Genomic DNA, 24,720 nt, shown 5'->3' with positions numbered 1-24,720 from the left:
CAAAGCTCTCTCTACCACAAGATTGTTATCTCAGCTTTGCAGAAGTGCACTCTGCCTCTCGCCCATAATCCCAGCCAAATCAAAGGACTTGAGCAGGGTGGCTCCTCTACAAGGCAGAACCCCAGAAGTACAGAGTACTGAGGCAAGGGGCCAAAGCTCAAACACATACTAGATGAAGCAGAAACCCAGATAAAGGGTATCCTCCCACAAGACCATAGATTTAGGGCTGGAAGGTACTTTGAGGCCTTCAAGAGAAACACTCAGGAATGACTACTTCAACCTTGTTACCTTATAGATGATGCCCCCTGTAGCAGAACAAGTCAGCATGTAATTTCCCTCAGAATCAAAAGCAAAGAGACGACCCCGTGGAATCTGGACTTGCTTGTATCCACTATAACCAGACAACACAAAGGGGCCTGTGGCATCCATGGGGAGAGAGTATTCAGACACCTTCTGGCCACTCTTGTGGATGTTCCACTGAATAAACTGGAATTACAAAAACACAAGAAAAAAGCTGCCAGTTAATCTAGCCGCAAAATGAAGCAGAACCGGGAAAGCAAAAGAACAAACAATCAAAGCTGAATGGTGGCAAAGTGTAATGACTAAGCTTGGTCCCAAAGAAAATGTAAGGAAACACCTCCCCAAACTTCTCCAGCAAGGTGGGGGACAATGGGTGTGGATCAATGCACATGCCAGATATTTTCAATTACGTTGGTTAATTTTGCTGACTTTTTTCCCTTCCTTTTTAAAAAAATTCTTTATTAGAAGGTAAGGCTCTCTAGAAAGGAGCTGGGGAAAGGGGAAGGATACAGTGGGAAATATAAATAATGTAAAAAACAATTTCAATTAAATTTATTTAAATAAAGAGCATCCGGTACCATCAGAGCCACCAGAATTGCCTCTGGTGTTATTCCAGCTTAATGGAAGCCCTATGCAATAAGTCATCTCCTTCCTAAAAACATAGCCCTCAGTAGCAAGATACAGCATGTAAAAAAATGTTTCAGGGACTTTGGAAGCTGAAGGGAGGGAAACAATAGTAGAAAAACAGTGACTTGAATCCCTTCACAGAACTATCATGTTATACAGCTAACCTGCGGCCCCTCGATTCTGAACATCCACTCTCATCCCTGACACCTACAGTGATATGAGCCACTTCCTACTGGAGAGAAGAGAATCAAAAAGAGGAAAGAAGTGAATACTTACCTCAAGGATGCCAGTGAGGAGGAAAAATTCATGACACTAAATACAGTTATTCAGAGCCATGACTATCACCACCTCCAATACAGCTCAAGACAAGCACCCGCCTACCCCGAAATCCAACCTACCTTCCCATCCTCTCCAATGCTGTAGACAGTGTTCTCATCGTAGCTAAATTCCACAGAATAGACCTCCCCACTGTGGGCTTTCCAGCTCATGGCACACTCATGCTGCTGCATATCTGAGAAAACAGGTTACAAAATTGCCCCAATGGTCAATTCAATGGTCCCAAGCTGCTATACTTTTATAATTAACTGTTGATATTTTTTAACTCTTTAGTTCAAATTAACCAGATCATCAATCATTCCAGAGAACCTCCTTCCCAGTACAAAGAGTACGAAGCTAGCCTCAGGACCCCACTCAATAGTTCTGCTCAACTGTCTGCTTCTTGATCAAAGAACGTTAAAACTGGAAGAGACTCTAGAGGTCAACAATGCCCTCATTTTGCAGGACACATTAACGTCAGAGCCAAGACTCAAACCTAAGACTTCGTACTCCAAGTTCAAAGACCAGGTACTTTATTATTAGTCAGTGATATTCTATTGCCCTTCCTGAATGGGAAAAGCAGGGAAATGCACGTGCCTAGGAGAAAGTGATGGCTCCCAAACATAAGGGGGCCTTATGAAGCTATGAACAGATGAGAGCTAAGGGTTAGCTCCTCGGCCTGAAAAACTGTCAAAAATTCAATTAAACAATGAGCCACCAAAGGTGGACCCACACCTTCCCTTGTACTTTGCTATTTGGCCTTCTCCTATATAGAACAAATTTACAAGGAGGAAAAAAGTTAGTGACCCCCATCCCCCAACTCCCCCAAACCCGCCAAGCCAAGTGGGTAGAATAGCATCACTCTCATCTTTGGGATCGAATGTGTATCCCACTGGGTCACAAATCAGCTGACACCCAAGGCAATCCATGAGATACCCAAATGGAAGAATAACCCTCACTACCTCTTAACTCCTTCCGACACTGATCACATGGATATTAACAACGATAAAAAAGCTTATCATGATAAGCTACTGTGCAAAAACACAAGATCTCACTCCAGCCCTACAGTCTTGATCACGCTTCCATCCTCATGGACTCAAGAGTCCAAGTCATTGCTCTGAGACAATCAAAATATAGATCTCCTTGAACAGAACTACTCACCAAAGAGCCGAATGGCTCCATCAGCTGCCCCTGTGACCAGCAGGTTCCCATTGTGGTTGAAAGCAGTACAATTAATAGCAATGGGGTCTGGATCCAGAGAGAACTGGAGCTATAAGAAAGAACTATCAGTAGATGTCAGTTTGACCCTAGCAACATACTGCTCTCCCAAGTACAATGTACAAGCTGCTGAATGAGGCACTGTATGTGGCTTGGTCCTCTCTCTCAGCATTAAGGATCACTGCACTGGCCAAACAAAGTTCCGATTATGAATTACACTGTAACCAGATTCTGTACCGTGCTGACTACACCCTTCCTGAAACTCTCAGACATTTGTTATAGCTTCTTCACAATAGGTAATACACAGGATCGTAGATTTGGAAGTAGAAAGGGACCTTAAAGGTCATATAATCCAACTCCCTTATTTTACCATTGAGGAAACTGTGGCCCTCAGAGGCGAAATGACTTGCCTAACATATGTTACAGGCTGTAAGAAGCAGATTTAGGAATCAAACCAAGGTCCTCTGACTACAAAACATTTGTGTCCTTTCTAAAATGATCCAGTTCAAGCTTTGGTGATGATGATGTCCCTAAAAATAAGGCTTACAACATTCCAGACTCATTTTTATTATTAACAGTAACTCACACTGAGCTTTAAGGCTTACAAACTGCTTTTCAGATAATAACTGAGGTGGGTGCTCAAGTACTAACATAACCTAATTTATTTTTTTGATTGTGATTTGCCTGGTACAAGAAATTCCCAACGCAAGTCACCAACTCTTTTGCAACTGACAGTTCTCCAGGGCTTCCTACAGCCCCAAGAAGTTAAACGACTCACCAATGGCCATACAGCCAACAAGTGCCAGAGGTAGGTAACCAGCATTTCTTAAGCACTCCCTGTGAGTAACCACGTTCCTCTGTAGTAAGCATTAGGGGATACAAAGAAAGGCAAAAACAGCCCCCTCCCTGCCTTCAGTGAGCTTACATTTGAATGGGTGAGATAGCATGTAAATAATTAGGTACACAGAAGCCATCTACAAGGCAATCTGAAAGGAGAAAGCAGTAGCAGCGGGGGGAGGGAGGAAGAAAGAAAGGGAGAAGGGAGAGAGACACTTTTTTGGCTTACCAGCTGTATGACCCTGGCTAAGTGTCAGAACCAAAACACTCAAAGCTAAGACACTCACTTAAGATAAAACCAGATTCCCAACAATTCAGCTGCCACCTTTTGTCATAGCATGTCTCAATACAGGCACTTCACAGCTCATGAATATCTCATACATACTAACACCCAAAATTTGTGGTATTCTTGTTAGAGCAGAGAGGGAGTATGTTACCAGAATACCTATATTTCCTCCTTGCCATATAGCATAAAACCTGTTTTCTGAAAAGAACAACATTGTAAATGGTTATAAGTTCCCAGACCAAATCACAAAAGCCATTTAGTTCCAAAGGTACCTGAAAAACCCATCTGCAAGAATATTATTTTCTACTATTTTTCATTGCAAATTTCATCTCACATATTTCAGTTATAAGGTCTTGGTTAATAAAGCTGTTTCTTTGAGAAAGCATTTCTAAAATTCCAAACTGGTTTACAAATGAACATCTGGAAAACAAGTCACTTTAAAGCTAAAGATTGCTTAGTCATATTAAGACCTCATTTATCTACTGAAGTCAAGAAAATGGAATGTACCAAATAAGTGAATTTTCCAAATCCCTAAGCTAACCCCCTTTAAGCTCCAAAATTCTATGGGGAGACATCTTCCTCAAATGAACTGGCCTTTTTCCTGCTTTCTTAAACAGATTACACCGAACTTCATTTAAACTTTTCTAGATGTCACCATTATGAATATCAGTTATTGTAGTGGGCTGTCATACAATGAAGTCTTCAGAGACCATTAAGTATAGGCATGCATGTCCCCTTTTATTCTCAATGGCCCTAGACTACTGTAATTTTATAGTTCTTCTGTTTGCTTCTTAGAGTTCTTTTATCTTCCAGCAAAGTCCCCTTTCAGTTCTTGCTGTTGTGACTTACTTCCACTTTATCTTACACACAACTCTACATCAAGTATCCTGTGTGTACTTCCAGGTTTGTGGCTGGCTTCTAAAGGAGTGAAATTACTGCAAGTCTGACCTGAAGATGACACTTTAATATTGAGTCATGTACTCACCCCACAGAATTCTTTGACAGTTTAAGAACATTAACAAATACTAAGTCAATATGAAACCAGCTGTTTGGGAAAACCAGAACTCAAACCTAAATAAGGCAACTTGCTAATTGTCCTAAGGAGTGACACCACCACTCTTTGTGCCACTGTAGCCTGCTATTCCCCGCATAAGGCTCTGCCACACCAAGAAACATTACCAAGAGGCTGACATGAGCAGCTGAGACACCCGAGGATAGAACCATGAATGTACCTGCTGCTTCATGGTTTTAGTGTCCCACAGCAAGAGCTTGCCAGGAACCTGGTTCGTGCCTTTGATGCCACTGTCTAGTGCTGTGTAGTCCATCTGTGATATGAGGCTAGGGGCTGCAGCTGAGCAGACAAAGGAAGTGCCACTGGGGCTACAGGCAAGTGACAGGATCCTACAAAGAACAAGAAGCTTAGTCAGACTCCTCACCCACAAAAGGTCTTTCAAAAGGAAGAGACGATAATTCAGGACACTCCTAAATCTGACCATGATTAGTAAGAAAAAATATAGTTTAGGGAAACTGAAATAGCAGGAACCAGGATGGCAAAGACTATGCCACCTCGGAGACTGTGAAATAAGGAAGGGAATGCAAGCATAGTTTGATTTGCACCTTGAACTTTAAGAGAACTAGTCTCAGAGAGCTCAGAGATTGACAGGATGCCATGGACAGAGATCTTAAAAGGGAAATCAACTTGTGAGAGGTGGGAGACTCAAAAATGAATTCTGGTGATGGAGTCAAAAATGAGACTGATAAGGAAAAAGGAGAGGCATCTATAGAAAAGCCCAATTTGAATAAGAAAGAAGCTCACTGATACATTTTAAAAGGGCATATACACAAGGGCAGATATTTGAGAAATAAAAAAGAGTTGCAATGTCCGATGAAAACAGCATCAGAAAGACTAAAAAACCAATAGGAGCTAAAACTTGTGATAAATGATAAAGACAATAAAAAGTGCTTTTTTAAAAGCTATTTTCAGTGGCAAGAAGAAGGTCAGTGATGATGAGAGCCCAGGACAATAATGAACGTTGGAAAGAATGTAGGAAGAATGTCATTCCTATTTTACTTCACTTTTCAATATCAAAGGAAAGGATGTTCAGATTGGGAAAAGTAGAACAAAAATGGTTCACAGAATTGCACTCTAAGAGAGTAGGAGAGTAGCTAACCACTCTCACTAAGTTCAAGGCACCTGACCAATATGACCTAATCTCAGGATACTGAATTTGCAAATATGATTGCTAAATCACTGCTTTTGATATTTGTTTTGGCAAACAAGAAAGACACAGTGGGACTGGAGAGACTCAAAATGTCTCAATCTTCAAAAAGCAAAATAAAGGGGATTTTGTAAGCCTTATTAAAGGGCTGATTTGTATTTATTAAAAGAGGTGGTTCATGCAGAGCAACATGGTAATATTAAAAAAGACCTGAGTCAGGACAGCTAGGTGGCACAGTGGATAAAGCACCAGCCCTGGATTCAGGAGGACCTGAGTTCAAATCCGGCCTCAGACATTTGACACTTACTAGCTGTGTGATCCTGGGCAAGTCACATAACTCTCATTGCCCGGCAAAAAAACAAACAAAAAAACAAAAAGATCTGAGTCACAAAACGATTATATCTTTTGACCCAGCAATTCAACTGCTAAAACTTGATCCTAAAAAATTCATAAAAAGGTCAAAGGAAAACTATATAAAAAATTAAAAACTGGATCATTTGTAATAAAAGACAATTGGGGGGGGACAGCTAGGTGGCACAGTGGATAAAGCACTGGCCCTGGATTCAGGAGGACCTGAGTTCAAATCTAGCCTCAGACACTTGACACTTACTAGCTGTGTGACCCCTGGGCAAGTCACTTAACCCTCACTGCCCTGTGAAAGGAAGGAAGGAAGGAAGACGATTGGAAGTACTTTTCACAGGCAACAGTTGGGTAAATGGCATAGCCATGTAATGGAATATTATGGTGACATAAAAAATAAAACTTATGGTGAAATACTGAAAGATTTATACATAGTGATGCAATGCAAGAACCTGAACTGCATATACACTGACTAAAACTACCTTTTCTTTAAAGAAAAGGAAGCCAAAGTGGCAGAATTTCAGATAGAAATGTAAAGGGACATGAGCAAATTCATTTTGTGTCTGTTAATTGTTAATTCATTTGATTATATTTAACTAAATGCTAAGGTTTTACATAAGATTTTACCCTCCATTTTATATATGTATTTAATTGACTGTGATTGTTAATTAAGTTTATAATAAAAGTTTTTTAAAACTTTTAAGAAGAAGTGGTGATTACTAAGCCAGAGTGGGTTTATTAAGACCCAATCATTCCAAAATAATCTTTTCCTTTTTCCTAATGTTACTTGACTAGTAGATTCCAAGAATGATGTGAAGCAACTGCATCTGGATTTCAGCTTATAAAAAAATATTTCACAGTATTCTTGTATATAAGATGGAGAGATTGACTAAACATTTTAGATGGGGAAGTTCAGAAATGATTTACTGACTGGACCCTGGAAAGAGGTCTCTACTGAAGTGACCCCAAGAAGTAGTCCTTGGTTCCATTTCATTCAGATCAAAGAATAGATGGCATAACTCACATAAAGCTGGGAGGAAAACTAATAAATTAGGTAGCAGAAACAATTCAAAAGATCTTGACAGGCTAGAATAGTAGGCTGAACTTAAAAAACTAAAATTTAATAGGGACAAATATAAAGTGCTGAGCTTGGGTTTAAAATAAACAACTGCGAGGGGGCAGCTAGGTAGTGCAACGGATAAAGCACTGGCCTTGGATTCAGGAGGACCCGAGTTCAAATCCAGACTCAGACACTTGACACTGGCTGTGTGACCCTGGGAAAGTCACTTAACCCTCACTGTCCCGCAAAAAAATAAACAAACAAACAAATAAAATAAACAACTGCATCAGGACAGCAAAGGGAAGATACAACTAGAAAACAATTCATGAGAAATGTCATGGGGTTTTAGTGGACCAGAAGATCAAAATGAGTCAGTAGTGCTATGTGGCAACCAAGAAAGCTTATTTCATCTTAGGTTATATTAATAACAAGAGTATCCAAACAAGAGAGTTGAGAATCCCACTCTATTGTTCTCTGGGCACACCACATCTGGAGCATTCAGTCCAATACCAGGCACCACATTTTAGAAGTGATATTAAGGTAGAACATATCCAAGAAAGGATAATTAAGACAGTATAGGTACCTGAAACCATGCCATGAAGATCAACTAAAGGAACTATGGAGAAACTAATGGGTACAAATTACTAGAAGGAGATTTTGGTTACTTTTTAGAAAAAAATTTCCTAACAATTAGAGTTGTCCAGAATTGGAATGGATTGCCTTTAAGCTTTCGTGAATTCCCAGCTGTGGATTCTTCCAAGTAGAAGCCAGGTAGTCACCTATTGGGATGCTATATAGACAAAAGGGTAGAACTTGATACTCTTTGGGGTCCTTTCCAGTTTTGAGATTCTGTGATTCACATGATTCTAAGAAAGCCAGATCCTAGGAACCCATATCTGTAACAGAGGTTTTGCTTTTATTTTACTAGAAAGGGACTCAGTAGCTGGGGTCGCAGGGGGTGGCAGAGGAGAGGGAAGGGAGGGTGAAAAGGAAGATATTTTACTGATTAAAGTAATAAATATAATCAAAACAAATGATAAAAAGAAAGCTTCCACATAAACTAAAATATTTTTAGAAAAGCACTAATAGCAAAGAATTGGAAATAAAGTATTTGTCCCCTATTGGGGGAAGGTCTAACAAGGTGTCATATTTGTAAAAGTAATGGACTACTATAATACAAAACTATATAATACAATGAATATGAATACAGAAAAACATGGGAAGATTTATATGAACCGAATGAAGCAAAACCAAGAAAACAACATAAACAATGACAACAATAACATAAATGGAAAGAGCAATCAAAGTTGGTTCTTGCAAAAAGCTTGGCCCCAATAAGAAAGTACTTCTCACACTTCTTTGTGGAGCTATGGGACTAGGGAGGTGGAATACTGCATATGTCACTCTTTTAATGTGTTGGTTAGGCTTATCAAACTGTTTTGTTCCTTTTTTTATTCTTTGTTATAAGAGATGAATTTTTGTAAAGGGGATAGATGCACTGGAAAATATTTTAAGAAAACAAAAGGTATGAATACAATTTTTAAAAAAAGAATCAATAGAGGAAAGAAGGTAAAAAAGATGAATACAGGTACTATATACACCAAAATATTTTTGCTACCACAAAATGCACTTTTGTGGTGCAAAAAACCAGGAACAAAGCAATCACTTATGCAGTACATGAGTATAACAGAGTAAGATTTCAGGTGGCATGACCTTTAAATATTTGAAGAGCTGTCATGTGGAAGAGAGATTAGACTACTATTCCTTACTCAAAGAAAATGAAACTAAAGCTAATAGATACAAATTACTAGAAAGGGATTTTGATTACCTTAAGGAAAAACTTCTTAACAATTCTAATTGTTCAGAACTGGAATGGATTGCACGGGAAGACATGGAAAAAACTTACATGAACTGGTGCAGAGTGAAGACAGCTGAACCAGGAAAACAATATATGCAGCATAAATGAAAACACACACACACACACTCTCTCTCTCTCTCTCTCCCTCTCTCTCTCTCTCTCTCTCTCTCTCTCTCTCTCTATTTCTCTTTCTCTCTGGCAGTAATTATTAGATAGCAAGCTTGTCCACAAAGAAGAGATGAGAAACTATACTTCCCTTCCTTTGATGGAAATTTAAGAGATTCTGGGTGTGAAACACAACACATCCTATCAGACCATTAATGCGCAAGTTAGTTCAGCCGAACTGCATCTCTTTTATTTTGGGGGATGGCAAAATAAATGAACATTTTCCTCTAAACACATGAATGATAGGGAGGCTGTTCTTTGCTCACCTAGGCATGTCATCATTGATATTGATCTCACAGAGATTCTTCTTGGCTTCGGTGTCATAAAGACGCACCGTTCCTGCTCCACTGCCCAGTAAAAGCTGATGAGGTGAAGGTGGAAGAGGAAAAAGAAAATGAACAAAATCAATAACATTTGCTGAATGTGTTATGGCTTTTCCTAAATCTTGTATGGACCCGAGGCAAATGAAAGCTTCAAGGTGGCTACTACACTAGCCCAACATTTCTATATAGAAGGAAAATCTAGTTCAAATGTAAATAAGAAGTCACCCTAACAAGGGACCAGAAGACACGAAGGCAATGTGGTCAAAGTGTATATATATGGAATGGTGGTTGTTCAGTTGTGTACAACTCTTTGTGACCCCATGGACCAAATCATGCCAATAATGCCCATGAGATTCTCTTGGCAAGGATACTAGAGTGATTTGTCAACTCCTTCTGTAGTGGAGTAAGGCAAACAAGTTAAGTGACTTGCCCAGGGTCACACAACCAATAAGTGTCTGAGGCTACATTTGAACTCAGGAAGATGAGTCTTCCTGACTCTGGGCCACTTAGCTGTCCACGGTTGGGCTATTACTCCCTTAAGCCACTGTCTCACAGTCTATTCATCCTGGTACCTGTAAGGGATCAAGGATCCCCAAAACTTAAGGTCAGAAACCATTTTCCTAAACAGCTACAACCTGGGACAATCTCTTAATGCAGCATCCTAAGAGAAATAGCAAAGAGATAGAAGACATAGTCCCACACCTCAAGAAGAATACAACCTAGATTGTAAACTAAAGACTGAAAAATGTTTTCAAAACAACATAAAAGTTGATGGCTTAGGGCTATTCTCTGATATCTTTTTAAAACAACGTAGGCTAAGTTTTGAGATTTAGAGGAAACACAGGTTATAGAGTGAAGATTATTTCCAATAATTTAAAACTAGCCTTTTTAAGTATTTTCAATGAGTATTTCTGGCTAGATGGTATGACCCCATCAAAAGGAAAAAATTAAAAAGGTAAACTGCATATTCACTGTTTAGGAAATCCTACCTCACAAACACAAATTCCAAAATAAAGAGGGAACCCATGTCAATCTGATAGACAACGACAATCACAGGAACTGTGAAAGGAGATTTTATATAACACCCACATCTTAAGTTATTTTCTTTAGTTTTAGCAATCAGAAGGGGCCTGTTTAAAAGGACAATTTCTGATGAATTGATGGAACAAAGAAAGAATAAATAGGGCTAGTACAGAAAAAGAGCAAGTAAAATTCATACAATAGACACCAAAAGCATCATATGGAAGGGTTGGGGTTTTTTGGGGGGTGGGGGGGACCTGGGTTAGCTCACTTCCTCCACAGGCAGTCTGGAGTCCCCTACTCTTAAGAGCTCATTCTACTGGTGCCAGACTAAGTGCAGATACCCAATCTGCTTGAGCCTTACTATATCTCAGAACTCCCACAATGACACTGCTTGCCTTAGCCTCCCCAGGAGAAAGGGTTACAGGAGCTTGCCACCATGTGAACTGTTCTTAAAATTCCACTATGTTCCAATTACAAGTCGTAGTGACATAGGTCTTAGTATTATAGCTTTACTGCCACTTACGTGCAACAGGAATGCAATGGTGGTCAGGAAATTCTTGACATGTGGTACTTAAATTTCCCTTAGTGGAAGGAGATGTAAAAGAATTGTGACTTGGCTATTTATCATCATGGCCACAAGGCCTAGATCCCTAACAGTGCAAGTATACTCAGAGCTGCATGGTTAAGTGGTTAGCAGGTAGGAGGGAAATGAATTTCAAGAGCTCTATCCATACAAAGGCTTTTGGAAATTCAGAGACTGCCAAAATGGCCACTAAGGTAATGAGGTTACTCACCAGCCTGTCCCGCTTGGTGGCCCATTCTAAAGAAAGAAGTGGTGACTTGGAAATGGAAGAAGCTTTGGTCTGCATGATGGGATTGAATGACCACACCTTGATGACTCCATCTACATCTAAGCTAGCAACCCGCCTCCCAGAGCAATCCACCCTAAAGGAGAAAAAGAATATATATAATTGTCAATGCCTTCCTTCCTTGATCTTTCAATTCTCCTTGACAAAATTTAGATTACTTTCTGTTTTCTAGGAGTAATAATGAAGATTGAATTTAAAAATACCTAATCTAATTAATAATGTAGTATCTTAAATTATCTAAATTTAAGAATCCAGCACAAGAAAATCCTAAATTCTAAGAACCTAAGAATTCCTAAACCCTAATGAAATCCCTAATACAACATAAGAAAACAAAAGTTTTGACCAATCACTCTGCCCAGCTTCTCCCTGACCTTTTATCACAGCTGAAAAGAGTAAAGAATTGTTCTACAAAACAACTTCTACAGCTTCCTACCAATAATACCTCAATCTTTAGAAAGCAATGGAGAGTCATTTCACTGGGACCCTTCTAGCCTAAAAGAGAAGGAGGGAATAGTCACATAATGCCATTAACATGGAGAGATAAAAAGGGATTATATTTGCTCTGCTTGGCTCTAGACAGCAGAAATTAGACCAACTGGTAGAAGTTATAAGAATAGCAGTTTTGACTCAAAATAAGGAAATGTTACCTCTCAATGAGAGTTGTCAAAAATGCAATGGGCTACTTTTGTCAGTAGTACATAAATATCCTTCTGTAGAAGGTCTCAAACAGAGGAAAGATGACACTTGTAATCCTACTGCAGCTGGGATTCATACTTTGGGAGAACATGACAACTACGGTTCCTTCTAACTCTGGATTTCTATGATTCTTTATTAGATTAAGTAGGGCAGCTCATTAAAATCAGACTCATGAGACTGGCAAGGGCCTTAGAAGATCATCAGTTCAACTCCATCTCTTCGCAGGATGGGGCCTGAAGATTTCTGGATTCCTATGCCTCGATTTTTTTCTTTCTAAACTCTTGGGGATAATATCACAACTTCCCATTCTCGCTGTCAGTTCTCATTTCCTTCCCTGCAATGCCAGCTAACAGCTTCCACTAGCTGTCATGAAGATACCAGCTAGAGAGTTAAGACCATCTTGAAACCATCTGGTTTTCAATCCCTGCCACATCTAAGCTGTTCCCAGCCCACTTACTCACCTGCAATGCATGATGGAAGAGTGATGTTCTCCATACTCCTCCTGGCTCAATACAATGAAAGGCTGCTCAGGGCGGAAGCCACTCCCTTCTAGGGCAGCTCCAGAAGTTCTGGTAATCAGGTCTGCTTGTTCAACATGGAGCTCTGGGGAAGGCTCTGTCTCTGGGCCACAGACTTCTGTTTTCTTCTCTGGACCCTGTCTCAAGCAAATGAAACAAAGAAGATATCGAGGAGATCCGCACTCTATTTGTCGCTCTTCACAACCTGGCCCCTACCTACCTTTCCAGCCTTAATGCCCAGTACTCTGCTTCATGCACTCTACAGTCTAGTCAAACTGGCTGTGATAAACTTCCAGTCTCTCCTGGAAATTCAAAAGCTCTTTTCAGAGCTACCCTAAATGAGGTGTAAAGAAACACCCCCAGATAGGAAGGAGGATGGCACTTAGCAACAAACCCACCCCCAACAGCTCACGAGGGTGAGTCTTTAAAGAAACCTCAGGTCAGATGAGCCAATTCCAGGTTTGGCTTCTAAGGCTGTCCCCACCTTCTTCAGGCTTGCTGTCATTCTTTACTAAGGAAGATGGGTTACTTGGAGCATATCAAGCACTGTCGCATTAAGTGCAACAGAATGGCGTTTGCCCTTAGTTCTCTCCTCAACCATTTATCTGTCAAACATGCAGATCTCTGTCCTTATGCTTTTCACAGACATTAAAGATCTAAAAGTTTTACTGTTGACAAGAGCAGGCCATGCACGTAATAGAACTCCTAGAGTCCTTCTGACCCAACTAAGCATGGAGACAGTGCAGGAGTCATTCCTAAGTGCTGTACAAATGGTCTTGTACAGAATATTACATAGAACAGCTGGCAATCATAACCATTATATTATATGCCAGCCCGGAAAAGACCCAGGCGAAAAAAAAAAGGAGGGGCAGGGACAGGGAGGACACAAAGAATGCTCCTCTAATAAATGGTCAAACAAAATTCAGCTTGAATTAATTAACCCAAAACAATCCTTCAGCAACAAAATGAAGTAAAAAACACATCAAATAGTTTTCTACATGACGAAGAAATCAGAACAGGCTTAACAAATAAAATCTGAGCTGCAAGGAAAACCCCTTGGTGAGTGGTCCGGGATAATCTACAATTGACAAGGGAACAAACAGCAGAGTAGCTGCTGGCTCTTATGGAGCATCGGGCCCTACCTGGAAAGCCGATTTGGATAACAGCTCTTTTCTTTCCTTGCCATGATCCTGCAGGCGCTTCTGTCGATGATGTGCCAAGCCGGGCTCCCCAGTTGATAAGCCACTGAAGATGTTCTTCCCATCCTTGACTCCTGTTGTGACTTCCTTTCCTTTAAGGATCTAGAAGACAAGAATCAGAACAATCGAAATTCAATGTCAGTTTATGCCTAGCCCTCAGCAGGCAGGGAGCTCTCATTTAGTATTTCTATTTTTTTTCAGAAAGTTAAAATTTCACTGTTTCAGCCAAGCAGAAGCTCAACATCTCCATAAGTAAATCAGGGAGTCTGGATTTTCAAGTTTCCATTTATACTTCTATTTACATATGATGAAAAGTATATCACTACTTCTGTGCCTTAGTTTTCAAGATCTACAAATTTGGAATAATGGCCATAGTCTAGTAATACTTGGAACATACTAAGGTAAAAAAACTTTTTTTTTTTAAACAGACCACACAAAAGCCTCTGTAAAATAAAAAAGTGTCACAGCACTCTCCATAGTCTTAGCAAAGTGTATATGACTGGGCAAGATGACGTTAGTGAAAACAGTGGCATTTTAAATGATTATTACAGGGGCAGCTAGGTGAAACAGTGGATAAAGCACTGGCCCTGGATTCAGGAGGACCTGAGTTCAAATCCGACCTCAGACACTTGACACTTACTAGCTGTGTGACCCTGGGCAAGTCACTTAACCTTCGTTGCCTCACTGAAAACAAAAAACAAAAAAAACAGACAAGGTTAAATAATTATTACAGTATCTAGAATTCTTAAAAGAAATTCTAGGACTTAGTTTAAGATTTGAAAGGAGGGGGCAGCTAGGTGACACAGTGGATAAAGCACTGGCCTTGGATTCAGGAGGACCTGAGTTCAAATCCAGCCTCAGACACTTGACACTTACTAGCTGTATCTGGTATCTGAAATAAACAACCAAGAGAAATATACAAGACCCAAAACCATTCTCCAATAGCTAAAGGGTCAAAGGATATGAACAGTTCAAAAGTGCCAAAAAAAAAAAAAAAGAATTGAAAACTAATGGAATCATGAGAACCATGAGGAAAAATTAAATCAAAACAAGCCAGAGGTTTAGCAACAATGACAAAAGGTTGGGAATAATCCATGTTGGAGAAGCTGTCAGAAAGATAGGCACATCAGTGCATTGTTGGTGAAACTGTGAATCATCTCACAACGTCATTTGGAATTAAGCAAATAGAACATGAACACAACACTTTCATATTCTCCAAGGTCATCGGTGATAAAAACAAAGTCCTCCTAAACATCAATATATTGATACCAGCACTTTTTGGAGTCCATCAATAGGGGAATTACTAAAATTGTTGTACATGACTGTAATGGAATATTAGTATGCTATAAGAAACAACAAGTGCAATGAAAACAGAAGCACAGGAAGACTAACACAAACTTATGCAAAGTGATGCAAAGCTAAGAAATGACACAATGGGGCAGCTAGGTGGTACAGTGGATAAAGCACTGGCCTTGGATTCAGGAGGACCTGAGTTCAAATCCAGCCTTAGACACTTGACACTTAACTAGCTGTGTGACCCTGGGCAAGTCACTTAACCCTCATTGCCCCGCAAAAAAAAAAAAGAAATGACACAATGACAACAATGTAAACAGAATGACAACTAGAAAACAACATAAAATAGATGTTGCAAAATTACAAAGAACAAGTATGATCTTAAAGAAGAGATATAAGAAGATAACTTTCCTACTCCTTTGCAGAGAGAAGAGGTCCATGGTGTAGAACAATGCATATATTTTCACGATTGTTTTTCAATGCATTAATCAGTTTTGCTGATTTTTTTCTTGTCTTTTTCTTTAAAAAAATAGTTCTTTGTAGGAAAATGACAAATATTGGAGGGGATATGGGAAAAAGGAGACATTAATGCACTGTTGGTGGAGTTGTAAACTGATTCACTATTCTGTAGAGCAATTTGGAATTATGCCCAAAGGGCTATAAAACCATGCATACCCTTTGACCTAGCAATACCACTACTAGGTCTGTATCCAAAAAGATTAAAAAAACAGAAAGGAAAAGGACCTATAGGTACAAAAATATTTATAGCAGTTCTTTTCTGGTGGCAAAGAACTGGAAATTGAGGGGATGCTCATCAATTGGGGAATGGCTGAACAAATTATGGTATGTGATTATGATGGAATACTATTATGCTATAAGAAATGATGAGTAGGATGCTCTCAGAAAAACCTAGAAAGACTTACATGAACTGATGCAAAGTGAAATGTACTGTGTACAAAGTAATAGCAATACTGTAAGATGATCAGCTGTGAATGACTCTGAAGAACAAATAACTCTGAAGAACAAATGATGAAAAATGCTATCCATCCCCCAAGAAAGAACTGATGGTGTCTGAATACAAATTGAAACATAATTCTTTTTTTTTTACTTTTTTTTGAAGGGTTTTTTTGATCTTTTTTCTTTTACAACATTACTAATATGGAAATGATTCGCATGACTACACATGTATGACCTATATCAAATTGCTTGCTTTCTGAAAGAGGGGAGAGAGAGGAAGAACGGGAGAGAATTTGGAACTCAAAGTTTTTAAAATGTATGTTAAAAATTGTTTTTACATGTAATTTGAAGAAAAATAAAATACTAAGTAAAAAAAGTTCTTTGTTATATTGGATGGGGAAATGAAAGGATACAAGGAAAACTGGTGTGGCATAAAAACAAAATATATCAATAAAATGTATTTTTTTAAAAGAGAAGATATTGGAAGTCAACAGTTGGCTCCGCATATTTCAGATAAAAAAGATTTTCCCATGCCAGTGTCTGTGATAGCAGAAAGATAGGCTCTTGCCAACAGATGGGGACGATGCATTTGTTAGGAAACTTGCCAACTGCCCAAGAATACTTTACACTACATTTTATAGAAGGAGAAGGAGAGGATGTACCAAAGTTAGTACTACAGAGGCCATTAAGTATAACCACCTTTCCCCAATTCTTGCCCTGCCCTCTCTAGCCTCCATGCATTTCCACAGGTCATGCCCCATGTTGGGATTCACCCCATCTACATTCCTATTAGAATCTCTATTCCTTCAAGGCTCTAGGCTGGTTGGTGCTACTTCTTCTAGGAAGTCTTGTCTCCACTCCTCCCACCTGAAAATGATCTTGTCCTTAAGTTTCCTTCAAGAATGGGTCTGAATCTATCTTCTCTTTTGATCACATACTACCTTATATCACATGTATATTAGATATACATCTAATGCCCTCTATTAACTCCAAGTTTCCAGAGTTCATGTTTTTTCACCTCTGTGTCTCCAGAGCCAACACAGCCGGCACTTAATAAATGTCTCTTTTATTAAATGGAGTATAAAGGAACTCATGCCTCTGGACACATAGATAAGACAGGACGGATTTCCCTTCCAAACACTTCCCACATATCATAGGAAGCACATCACCCTGAATTCTTACGTGCACATAAGAAGTGTTATAAGATGATAAACATCTTGTTTTTAAAGTTGTTAATAGCAAAACTTTACATTCCTACCTAAGCTGTAATAAAATTATAATTCTATTTTCATTTCAATTTCAATTATATATTTATTGAGAGTCTAATCTATATCAGAAGCTGTACTAGGTATTTTCCAGAAGACCCAAATAAAACACAGTACCTGCTTTAAGAAGTTTATAAATTAGTAGTATGGCAAAGTATATAAGTAACTATAGTTATATATTGCACTTAACAAAAGCACATAAATAAGTATTCTGTAAGATAGAATGGAAATGATATAAGAGGTACAAAGTTCCAAGAGAGCTCAGAGAAGGGAAAGATCATAGCCTTAGGGGGTGGGGGTGGGGTTGCAGCGGATGCTCCATAAAGGAAGCAGTGTTTGAGATGGGCTTTAAAAAGGGTGTAGAATTTTGACAAGCAGAGATTAGGATCAGGAAGGCATTCCAGGCAGAAAGGAGCAAAGGCCCAAAGGCAGGAAAGTGGCAAGAACATATAGTTCACCTTGGCTGTAAGGCAAGATACAGAAAAGGAAGTAATGAAAGAGGCTTGAAAAGTGATGCTATGGTCAGAACACGGAGGGCCCTGAATGTCAGATTAAGCAGTGTATACTTAATTCAGCACGCAATGGAAAGCCATTACAGCTTTTAGTAGTAAGGTGAAGAAATAATGTCAGTTTAGCAGGTGTGTGTAAAATGGACTGGAGAAAGAGACAACTAGAGCCTGGAATGCCAATTCAGAGACTATTGCAATAGTCCAACGAGAAGCAATGAGGGCCTGAACTACAGAGGTGGCAGAGATAACAGGTGAGAGACAACATTCAGAAAAAGATAACCAACAAAACTAACTGGATGAGAGAAAAGAAAGGGAAAAGCAGTCAGGAAGAGAAACCAGTGTTGGGGAGATGAGTCTGGTTTTCACATTCTGCATCTGAGATAGTCAAACAGTTTTAGAGAGAAGGTAAGGGAGGGACTGGGGTGAGGAGAGAGACAGAAAATAATATACACACATACATGCATGTATATGTTTATTACACACATATGCACATGTGTGTACACAGGTATGTGTATATACATGTGCATGCTATATGTACAGGTGTATTGTGCATGTGTGTACACACACATATATACGGACTCTGTGCATGTATGTAAGTATAGGTATAGGCAAAGGTATATGAAGTCCAGGCCTGCATTTCTAATTGCCTTCAACTAGAATTATTCTACTGGAATCTCAAATTATGCATGTCCAAAACCAGATTCATCTCCCCAAAGCCAGCTTCTCCTCCTGAATTCTCTAGTTCTCTAATTTCTGACACAGTCAGGTTTGAAGCCAGAGTGTGACTTGGGACTTTGATAAAGCAATGACGGTTGAGACCTGAGGACAGAGATAAGCTTACCAAGGGAGAGACTGTAGAAAGAGAAAAAAGGCAAAGGACAGAATTTAATGAAAATAACATTTAAGAGTCAAGAAAGGAACCAAAAGAAGCTATCAGAGGAAGGAAGAGAAAATGGACAGTCCAGTGAAGCCAAAGGACCAGTCCCATGGAGGAAGAGCTCATATCAGGATCAAATGCTGCAGAGAGACAATGAGAAGGAAAACAACAACTTTTTTACTAAACTGTTTACAACTTCTCATTTCCATAGCATTTTTAGTTCAAAATCTTTAAGGGACATTGTTCCAGTACTCATTTCTTACCACATCCCTAACATGTAGTGACAGCTAGGTAGGGCAGTAGATAGAGCCCTGGGCCTAAAGTCAGACCTGAGTTCAAATTCAGCCTCAGACACTTATTAGTAGTGTAACCCTAGACAAGTCACTTAACCTATCTGCTTCAGTTTCCTAATTTGTAAAATGAGAATTATAGCATGTACCTCGCAGGGTTGTTGTGAGGATCAAATGAAATAATAATAGTAAAGTGCTTGGTACTTTGTAAGCATGAAATAAACATTGGTCATAATGGTGAAGATGATGATGATGAAATAGCTGACGACTTTGTACCCCAATAATGAGCTAGAACAAAATGGAAACCACAAGAACTTAAAGCGACTGGCCCTAGGGCCAATGAGCCAAATACCCTAGTAATATGGTACTATCCAAGATGCTCCACTGTCTTTAACTGGTGCTTGTGATGAGAATTTAACTCAATAGATATTTATGAAGTATTGGGAATATAAAGGAAAAAAAGGAAACAAATTAAACCAGCTGCCTGTCTTACCTACCCCTAAGAGCAATGCAGAGCAATTCCACCCAGCCAATATGGTATGACAATTTAAGAGACACTTACCTAAATAAAATCTATTAACTTTCACTATAGCAGGTACTATTCTCCTTTGGGGGGTAAAATATCTTAGCAGGGCATTTTGATTATTATATGGTAGTTGACATAGAAGCAGTTATCCTGAAAGCTTCCAGGAGTTAAAAAGGTAAAAATCCTTTGTAGAATCAGCAAATATGTGTTGGTTTGAAAGAGGAACACTCTGGTTCTAGGGTCTTCTGTGAAGAAACATTTATTGCCCTGTCAATTTTGATTTTACCTGTCAAATTTTCACAGATTTTAAAATTCACTCTTCAGTCACAAGCACTCTAAGCTGCTCATCACAGTATTAGAAAGTAAAAGGAAACTTTCAAAGACTATCATGTCTTTTTATCATGTCAGTTTTAGCTGATCTCAACCCACTTAAAAGGCAGCAATGAATCTCAAGAGTTAGTCAAAACTTAAGAAGAGTGCCACACAACATTCAATGCCAAAGCTGATTTCACTGATCAGAATTAAAGACTTGAGGTGAGAGGGGAATGACACCTTCCCTCCCCATCCCCTTGGATCCTCTACTTATTCCTATTCTGCAACACTAATATCAAGGAAGACACAAGAAGAAAAAAAGAAAGATACCTTAAGATAAAGAAACCAGGCTCTAATGTAGAACATGAAGATAAATATAAAAAAGTGACCAGGTACGTCTGAAATACCATCACATGTCAGAGGTGTTTGGGAAGCAGTGCATAGAAGGAAGGAATTAGACACTCACCTGATTGTTAGCTAACTCCTTTTTCACTGAGGACTGTGCCTGAGGGAGACCCATAGCTGGAGATACTCTGGAGGGACTCTTCTTACTTTGAGGCAACAGAGCCGAGAAGAACCCCATCTTGGGGGAATGGGAAAGCGAGGCACTCCTTTGGTTGCATACCATGACGCTGGCAAAAAAAGAGAACCACAACTTAGCTACCACAGAGCTACTGGGGACACATGAGGTGTTCCTTGTCAGGGCGCAGACTGCTTGGATAAGTTGGCAAGCTCCAAGCTCTTAGCTTTCTTGGTGTTATTTCTTACTATTAATGGAATCTGCTACTTATCTGGAATGAAAGCATAGCTTCTCTAGCCTTCTTACAAAGCTCCAGTGTTAAGAAACTAAGGAAGTTTCATCAATAAAGGGTCTGCGGGGCAGCTAGGTGGCACAGCGGATAGAGCACCGGCCCTGGAGTCAGGAGTACCTGAGTTCAAATACGGCCTCAGACACTTAACACTTACTAGCTGTGTGACCCTGGGCAAGTCACTTAACCCAAATTGCCTCACAAAAAAAAAAAAAAACACACACACAAAAATTAAATAAATAAATAAATAAAGGGTCTGCCTTGGCTGGCTATTTCTCAATATCACTAAAGTGCCTGTCTCACCTCATCTAAAACCTCACACAACCACATGCGGGCAACCTCCATTAGAAAGCACGAATACAAAAGACTGAGCTCATAACTCTCTGAAAAAAGGGAGGTACATGTTGAAAGAAATTCTGGGATAGTTCCCTCGACAGAGTAAGACAATGTGTTTAAGATAGAATAATGAAACAAAGGCATTACTAAGATAATGCCGTGGGGTAAAAAGCAGAAAAAAAGTACAAAGAGGAAAACTACCGAATTCTCCCCAGTCGAGTAAATGCCACTTAAACTCACAGTTCTGAGTCTCCCAGGCGGTCCATATTGGATACATAATGAGGGAGTTTGTGTTGGACCACTGCCTCTTCCTCCTCAAGCTGCTGCTCTTCTTTCTTCATCCGATGGATTTCTGCTTGCAATGCAAAAAGCTATGTAGGGATGGGGCTGAGTTAGAAGGTATTCTCACCTGATCTTCCCTCAGGTCTATGATGCTTTCTAGCTTTATCAAGTCTATAAACCTATCTCACTGTCCCACAACATCTTCTCTAAAAGAGAGCAGAAAAAATAAGTCTGCCATATTGATACAACTACTGTCTTGCCAAGGAGCACATTTGGTACTACTCTATGGTATTAAAGGGTTCTTTTCCCATATTTAACAATCATACCATATACTATTTGGAAAAGGACCCCCCTTTGGTCATAAACAGAAAATATGAGATCCCAAAATTGTTACTACTGGAAGGGTAAGACAGTAGAAAATATATTCCCATTGGAGGGAAAACCAAAAAGGGAGCCAACCCTGAGAGACATCAAAGAGATTCTATGAATATCCCCGATCTGACAATATAACCTTAAGTATTTGGAACAGGCCTTCATTCAAGTTCATCAAGGCAGGGTGGTAGAATAGAGTACTAGAATGAATGTCAGTAAGTCCTGGGTTCAAATCTACCCAGAAGCTTCCTAGTTCTGCAACCCTAAGAAAAGTCACCTCACTTCTCTGTGCTTTGGCTTCCTCAGCTGAAAAGGAAGAATAAGATCGCCCCCCTCACAGAATAAAAGGAGATGATGTATATAAAGCACTCTGCAGACTGAGTGCTATGGAAATGTCAGCTCTTGTTATAATCAGCACGGAGGTGATCCTCAAAAGCTATGCCGACAGAACAGACATGAGGATCCTCACAATCGAAGCAGGTTTCAAGTATGAACCTGATGAAACACCATCCCCTCACCCAAGGAACCTAGCTAAGAATAAAGAGACTCATCAGCAGCTTGAGAAGAGTCTCCTTAGGAGGGTATGTGACCAGCAAGAGGGACCAAAATACCCTCACCAATGGACCACCAGTGGAATAATGAAGTCTCATATGGGAAAAACACTTATGCCCCAAACATTAGCATATTGGTATTCCAGAAAATTTAAAGTTCTAGTTCTTTTTTGGTTCATATGTCCACAGCTCTATCTCAATAGACTGATGTTTTTAAGGCCTAAATGGAAATTATATCGGGGTACGAATATCACCTGGGAACAGTAATAGGCATAATGGGCATTGCTTGTATACCAAGACTTCTTCCTCCTCGATACAGCCTTGCCAATTCTCTCCTAAAAACACTTTTCCCTCTCCCATTTCTTTAACGTACAATATACAAGAAGACTAACCTTTACCTGTACTGTAACAATGAGTGCCAAGGAACTATAACTGCCTACTTTTTCCCCATGTTTCAATCTATTCTCTGTTGCGGTAAACAGGCCTACCCGATTCATCAGTATTTTTTTTTTTTTGGACAGAAAACATAGCACTGAAAATGGGGAAGACTTGGTAAAGATTACTTTGCTGGAGAAGTTTTTAAGTTAGAAAACCAAAATGGTTTCTTTGAGTTACTTCACCTAAAGTATCAGAATAAAATTCCTGTTTCCCCAAAAAAAAAAATCTCGAGATTTTTAAAGCCTCAGGGTTAACCTGCCATGAGTCTTTTCCCTAAGAGAGAACTTGCACATTTCAGACATGAAAAGGGAACTCTTCAAACTATTCAGGCTGCGGGACACACATGCTCCAACTCTGGATAGTCGATTGAGCCAAAGAAACTGAAAGCCAAAGAGCTACCCAGAAGCCATTTCCACAGCTGAAAACAATCCAAATTTGTGGTACCCAGAATCCAAAAATACTGCAATGGTCTCTGACTCTCAACCAGTGGAGGCCTCAAACTCTGCAAACTACTGATGTAGCTGAGTTCCTACAGCAACAGGCCAAGAGACCTCCCCTCCCCCACCTCCTCGTGGCCACTGCTGCTACCTCATCTCATGCCCAGAAAGCGGAAGGAAGTGCTCCCAAATGAGTGAGTCTGAGTAGAACAAACCTTCTGACGCAGAACTTCGTTCTCCTCTTGTACCTGAGAAGTTCTCTGACACTCAGTCTCAAAGTTCAGGATTACTGGCACTGGTGCGCCAAGTTAAAGAATAAGTCTGCCTGCAAAATGTTGGCCAACAATTCTATATCCTTGCAGCACATTACAGATGTTTAATGAAGTAACTGATACAGAGCAGATTTTTTAATGTTTAATAAAACTCTCTGGACTATGGCAGCTCTGGTGAGATACAGAGAATATTGGACTTGGAGCTAGAAGACCTAGGTCTGAATACCAGCTCTTCTACTTTCTAACTCTGTTACCTTAAACAAGTTACCCTTCTCTGAGACAGAGTTTCTTCATCTGCAAAATGGAGATATTTATACTACCTACAACTCACCAGATGAAGATCAAATGAGATAATGAATCCAAAGCCATTTGTAAACTGTAACTTGCTGTATAAATTTCAGCTGTTAATATTAATATTAGCAGGGCAGCTAGGTGGCACAGTGGATAAAGCACCAGCCCTGGAGTCAGGAGGACCTGAGTTCAAATCCGGCCTCAGACGCTTGACACTTACTAGCTGTGTGACACTGGGCAAGTCACTTAACCCCAATTGCCTCACTAACAAAAAAAAATATTAATATTAGCACTTTATGACTGGTCTAATTTCTATCAGAACACCGCTTAGGAGCACTTAAAAGTTTGGCTGGCCAGCAAATGCAGATTTTTTAAAAGCCAAATTTAAGATTCCTACCAATGACAGAATTTTTTTTCCATTTGAATTTTTTTACAGTGATCATTTTTTAAACAAATTTTCAGGCCCCAAATAAGATTATTTTTTTAAGTAGTAACTACATACACCAAAGCCAGGCTTTAGCTAGCTAACAACAGACAGTTGACTGGATGAGATCTTGGAGTCTTGTGACTAAGCAGGCATGTGGCCAATTGGTCTGCTGAGAAATGTGAAAATCTATCAGATGGGGGAAAAGGATCATCCATTTGCTTCCCTCTTTCTGAGCTGAACAAGGATAGCCTTACTTTGCAGGGCAAGATTTACAATAATATAAGCTTATATAATCTTAATCTTAATTGTGTATATCCATCTGGTTTGTACAATCACCCAGATATCACATTCTTGGTTTGGGACAAAGGGTCATCCTGACACCTAACAGCCTGAGTTAAAATACAAAAACCAAAATTTAAATAGGAAGAACCAGGAGAACAAAACAGAGGGCAACAACATAAAGGAAAACAACAATGAAAGACAAGAGGCAAATAAAATTAAAGACAGCAGAATTCTCATCAATGTCAGTAAACTGCTGGTAATGCATACTTTCAGTGGACAGATGGTGGATCACAGGTGTGGAATAAGGCATACCTAATCAGA

The 24,720-nt window shown here is 39.5% G+C and overlaps 1 protein-coding gene across 3 annotated transcripts in view; it reads right to left on the bottom strand.

Moving 5' to 3' along the window:
* WDR91 (WD repeat domain 91) overlaps positions 1 to 24,720 on the bottom strand; it is a 33,802-nt gene that overhangs the window by 4,741 nt on the left and 4,341 nt on the right. For 2 of the 3 annotated variants that reach the window (XM_043966519.1, XM_043966520.1), the window contains exons 4-14: positions 23,343 to 23,425; positions 21,288 to 21,418; positions 20,369 to 20,534; positions 13,817 to 13,975; positions 12,618 to 12,811; positions 11,386 to 11,536; positions 9,512 to 9,606; positions 4,816 to 4,984; positions 2,404 to 2,512; positions 1,326 to 1,438; positions 289 to 486 (exon numbers count right to left, since the gene is read on the bottom strand). In XM_043966519.1, coding sequence (XP_043822454.1) covers positions 289 to 486; positions 1,326 to 1,438; positions 2,404 to 2,512; positions 4,816 to 4,984; positions 9,512 to 9,606; positions 11,386 to 11,536; positions 12,618 to 12,811; positions 13,817 to 13,975; positions 20,369 to 20,534; positions 21,288 to 21,418; positions 23,343 to 23,425 — 1,568 coding nt within the window. The remainder of the gene's footprint in view (positions 1 to 288; positions 487 to 1,325; positions 1,439 to 2,403; positions 2,513 to 4,815; positions 4,985 to 9,511; positions 9,607 to 11,385; positions 11,537 to 12,617; positions 12,812 to 13,816; positions 13,976 to 20,368; positions 20,535 to 21,287; positions 21,419 to 23,342; positions 23,426 to 24,720) is intronic. The other variant, XM_043966521.1, reaches the window with a different exon arrangement.

Source organism: Dromiciops gliroides, chromosome 5, assembly GCF_019393635.1.
Source record: "Dromiciops gliroides isolate mDroGli1 chromosome 5, mDroGli1.pri, whole genome shotgun sequence".
NCBI classification, from domain to species: Eukaryota; Metazoa; Chordata; class Mammalia; order Microbiotheria; family Microbiotheriidae; genus Dromiciops; species Dromiciops gliroides.
Note: the sequence above shows the minus strand (reverse complement) of the source record. Positions and strands in the feature narration are given on the sequence as shown.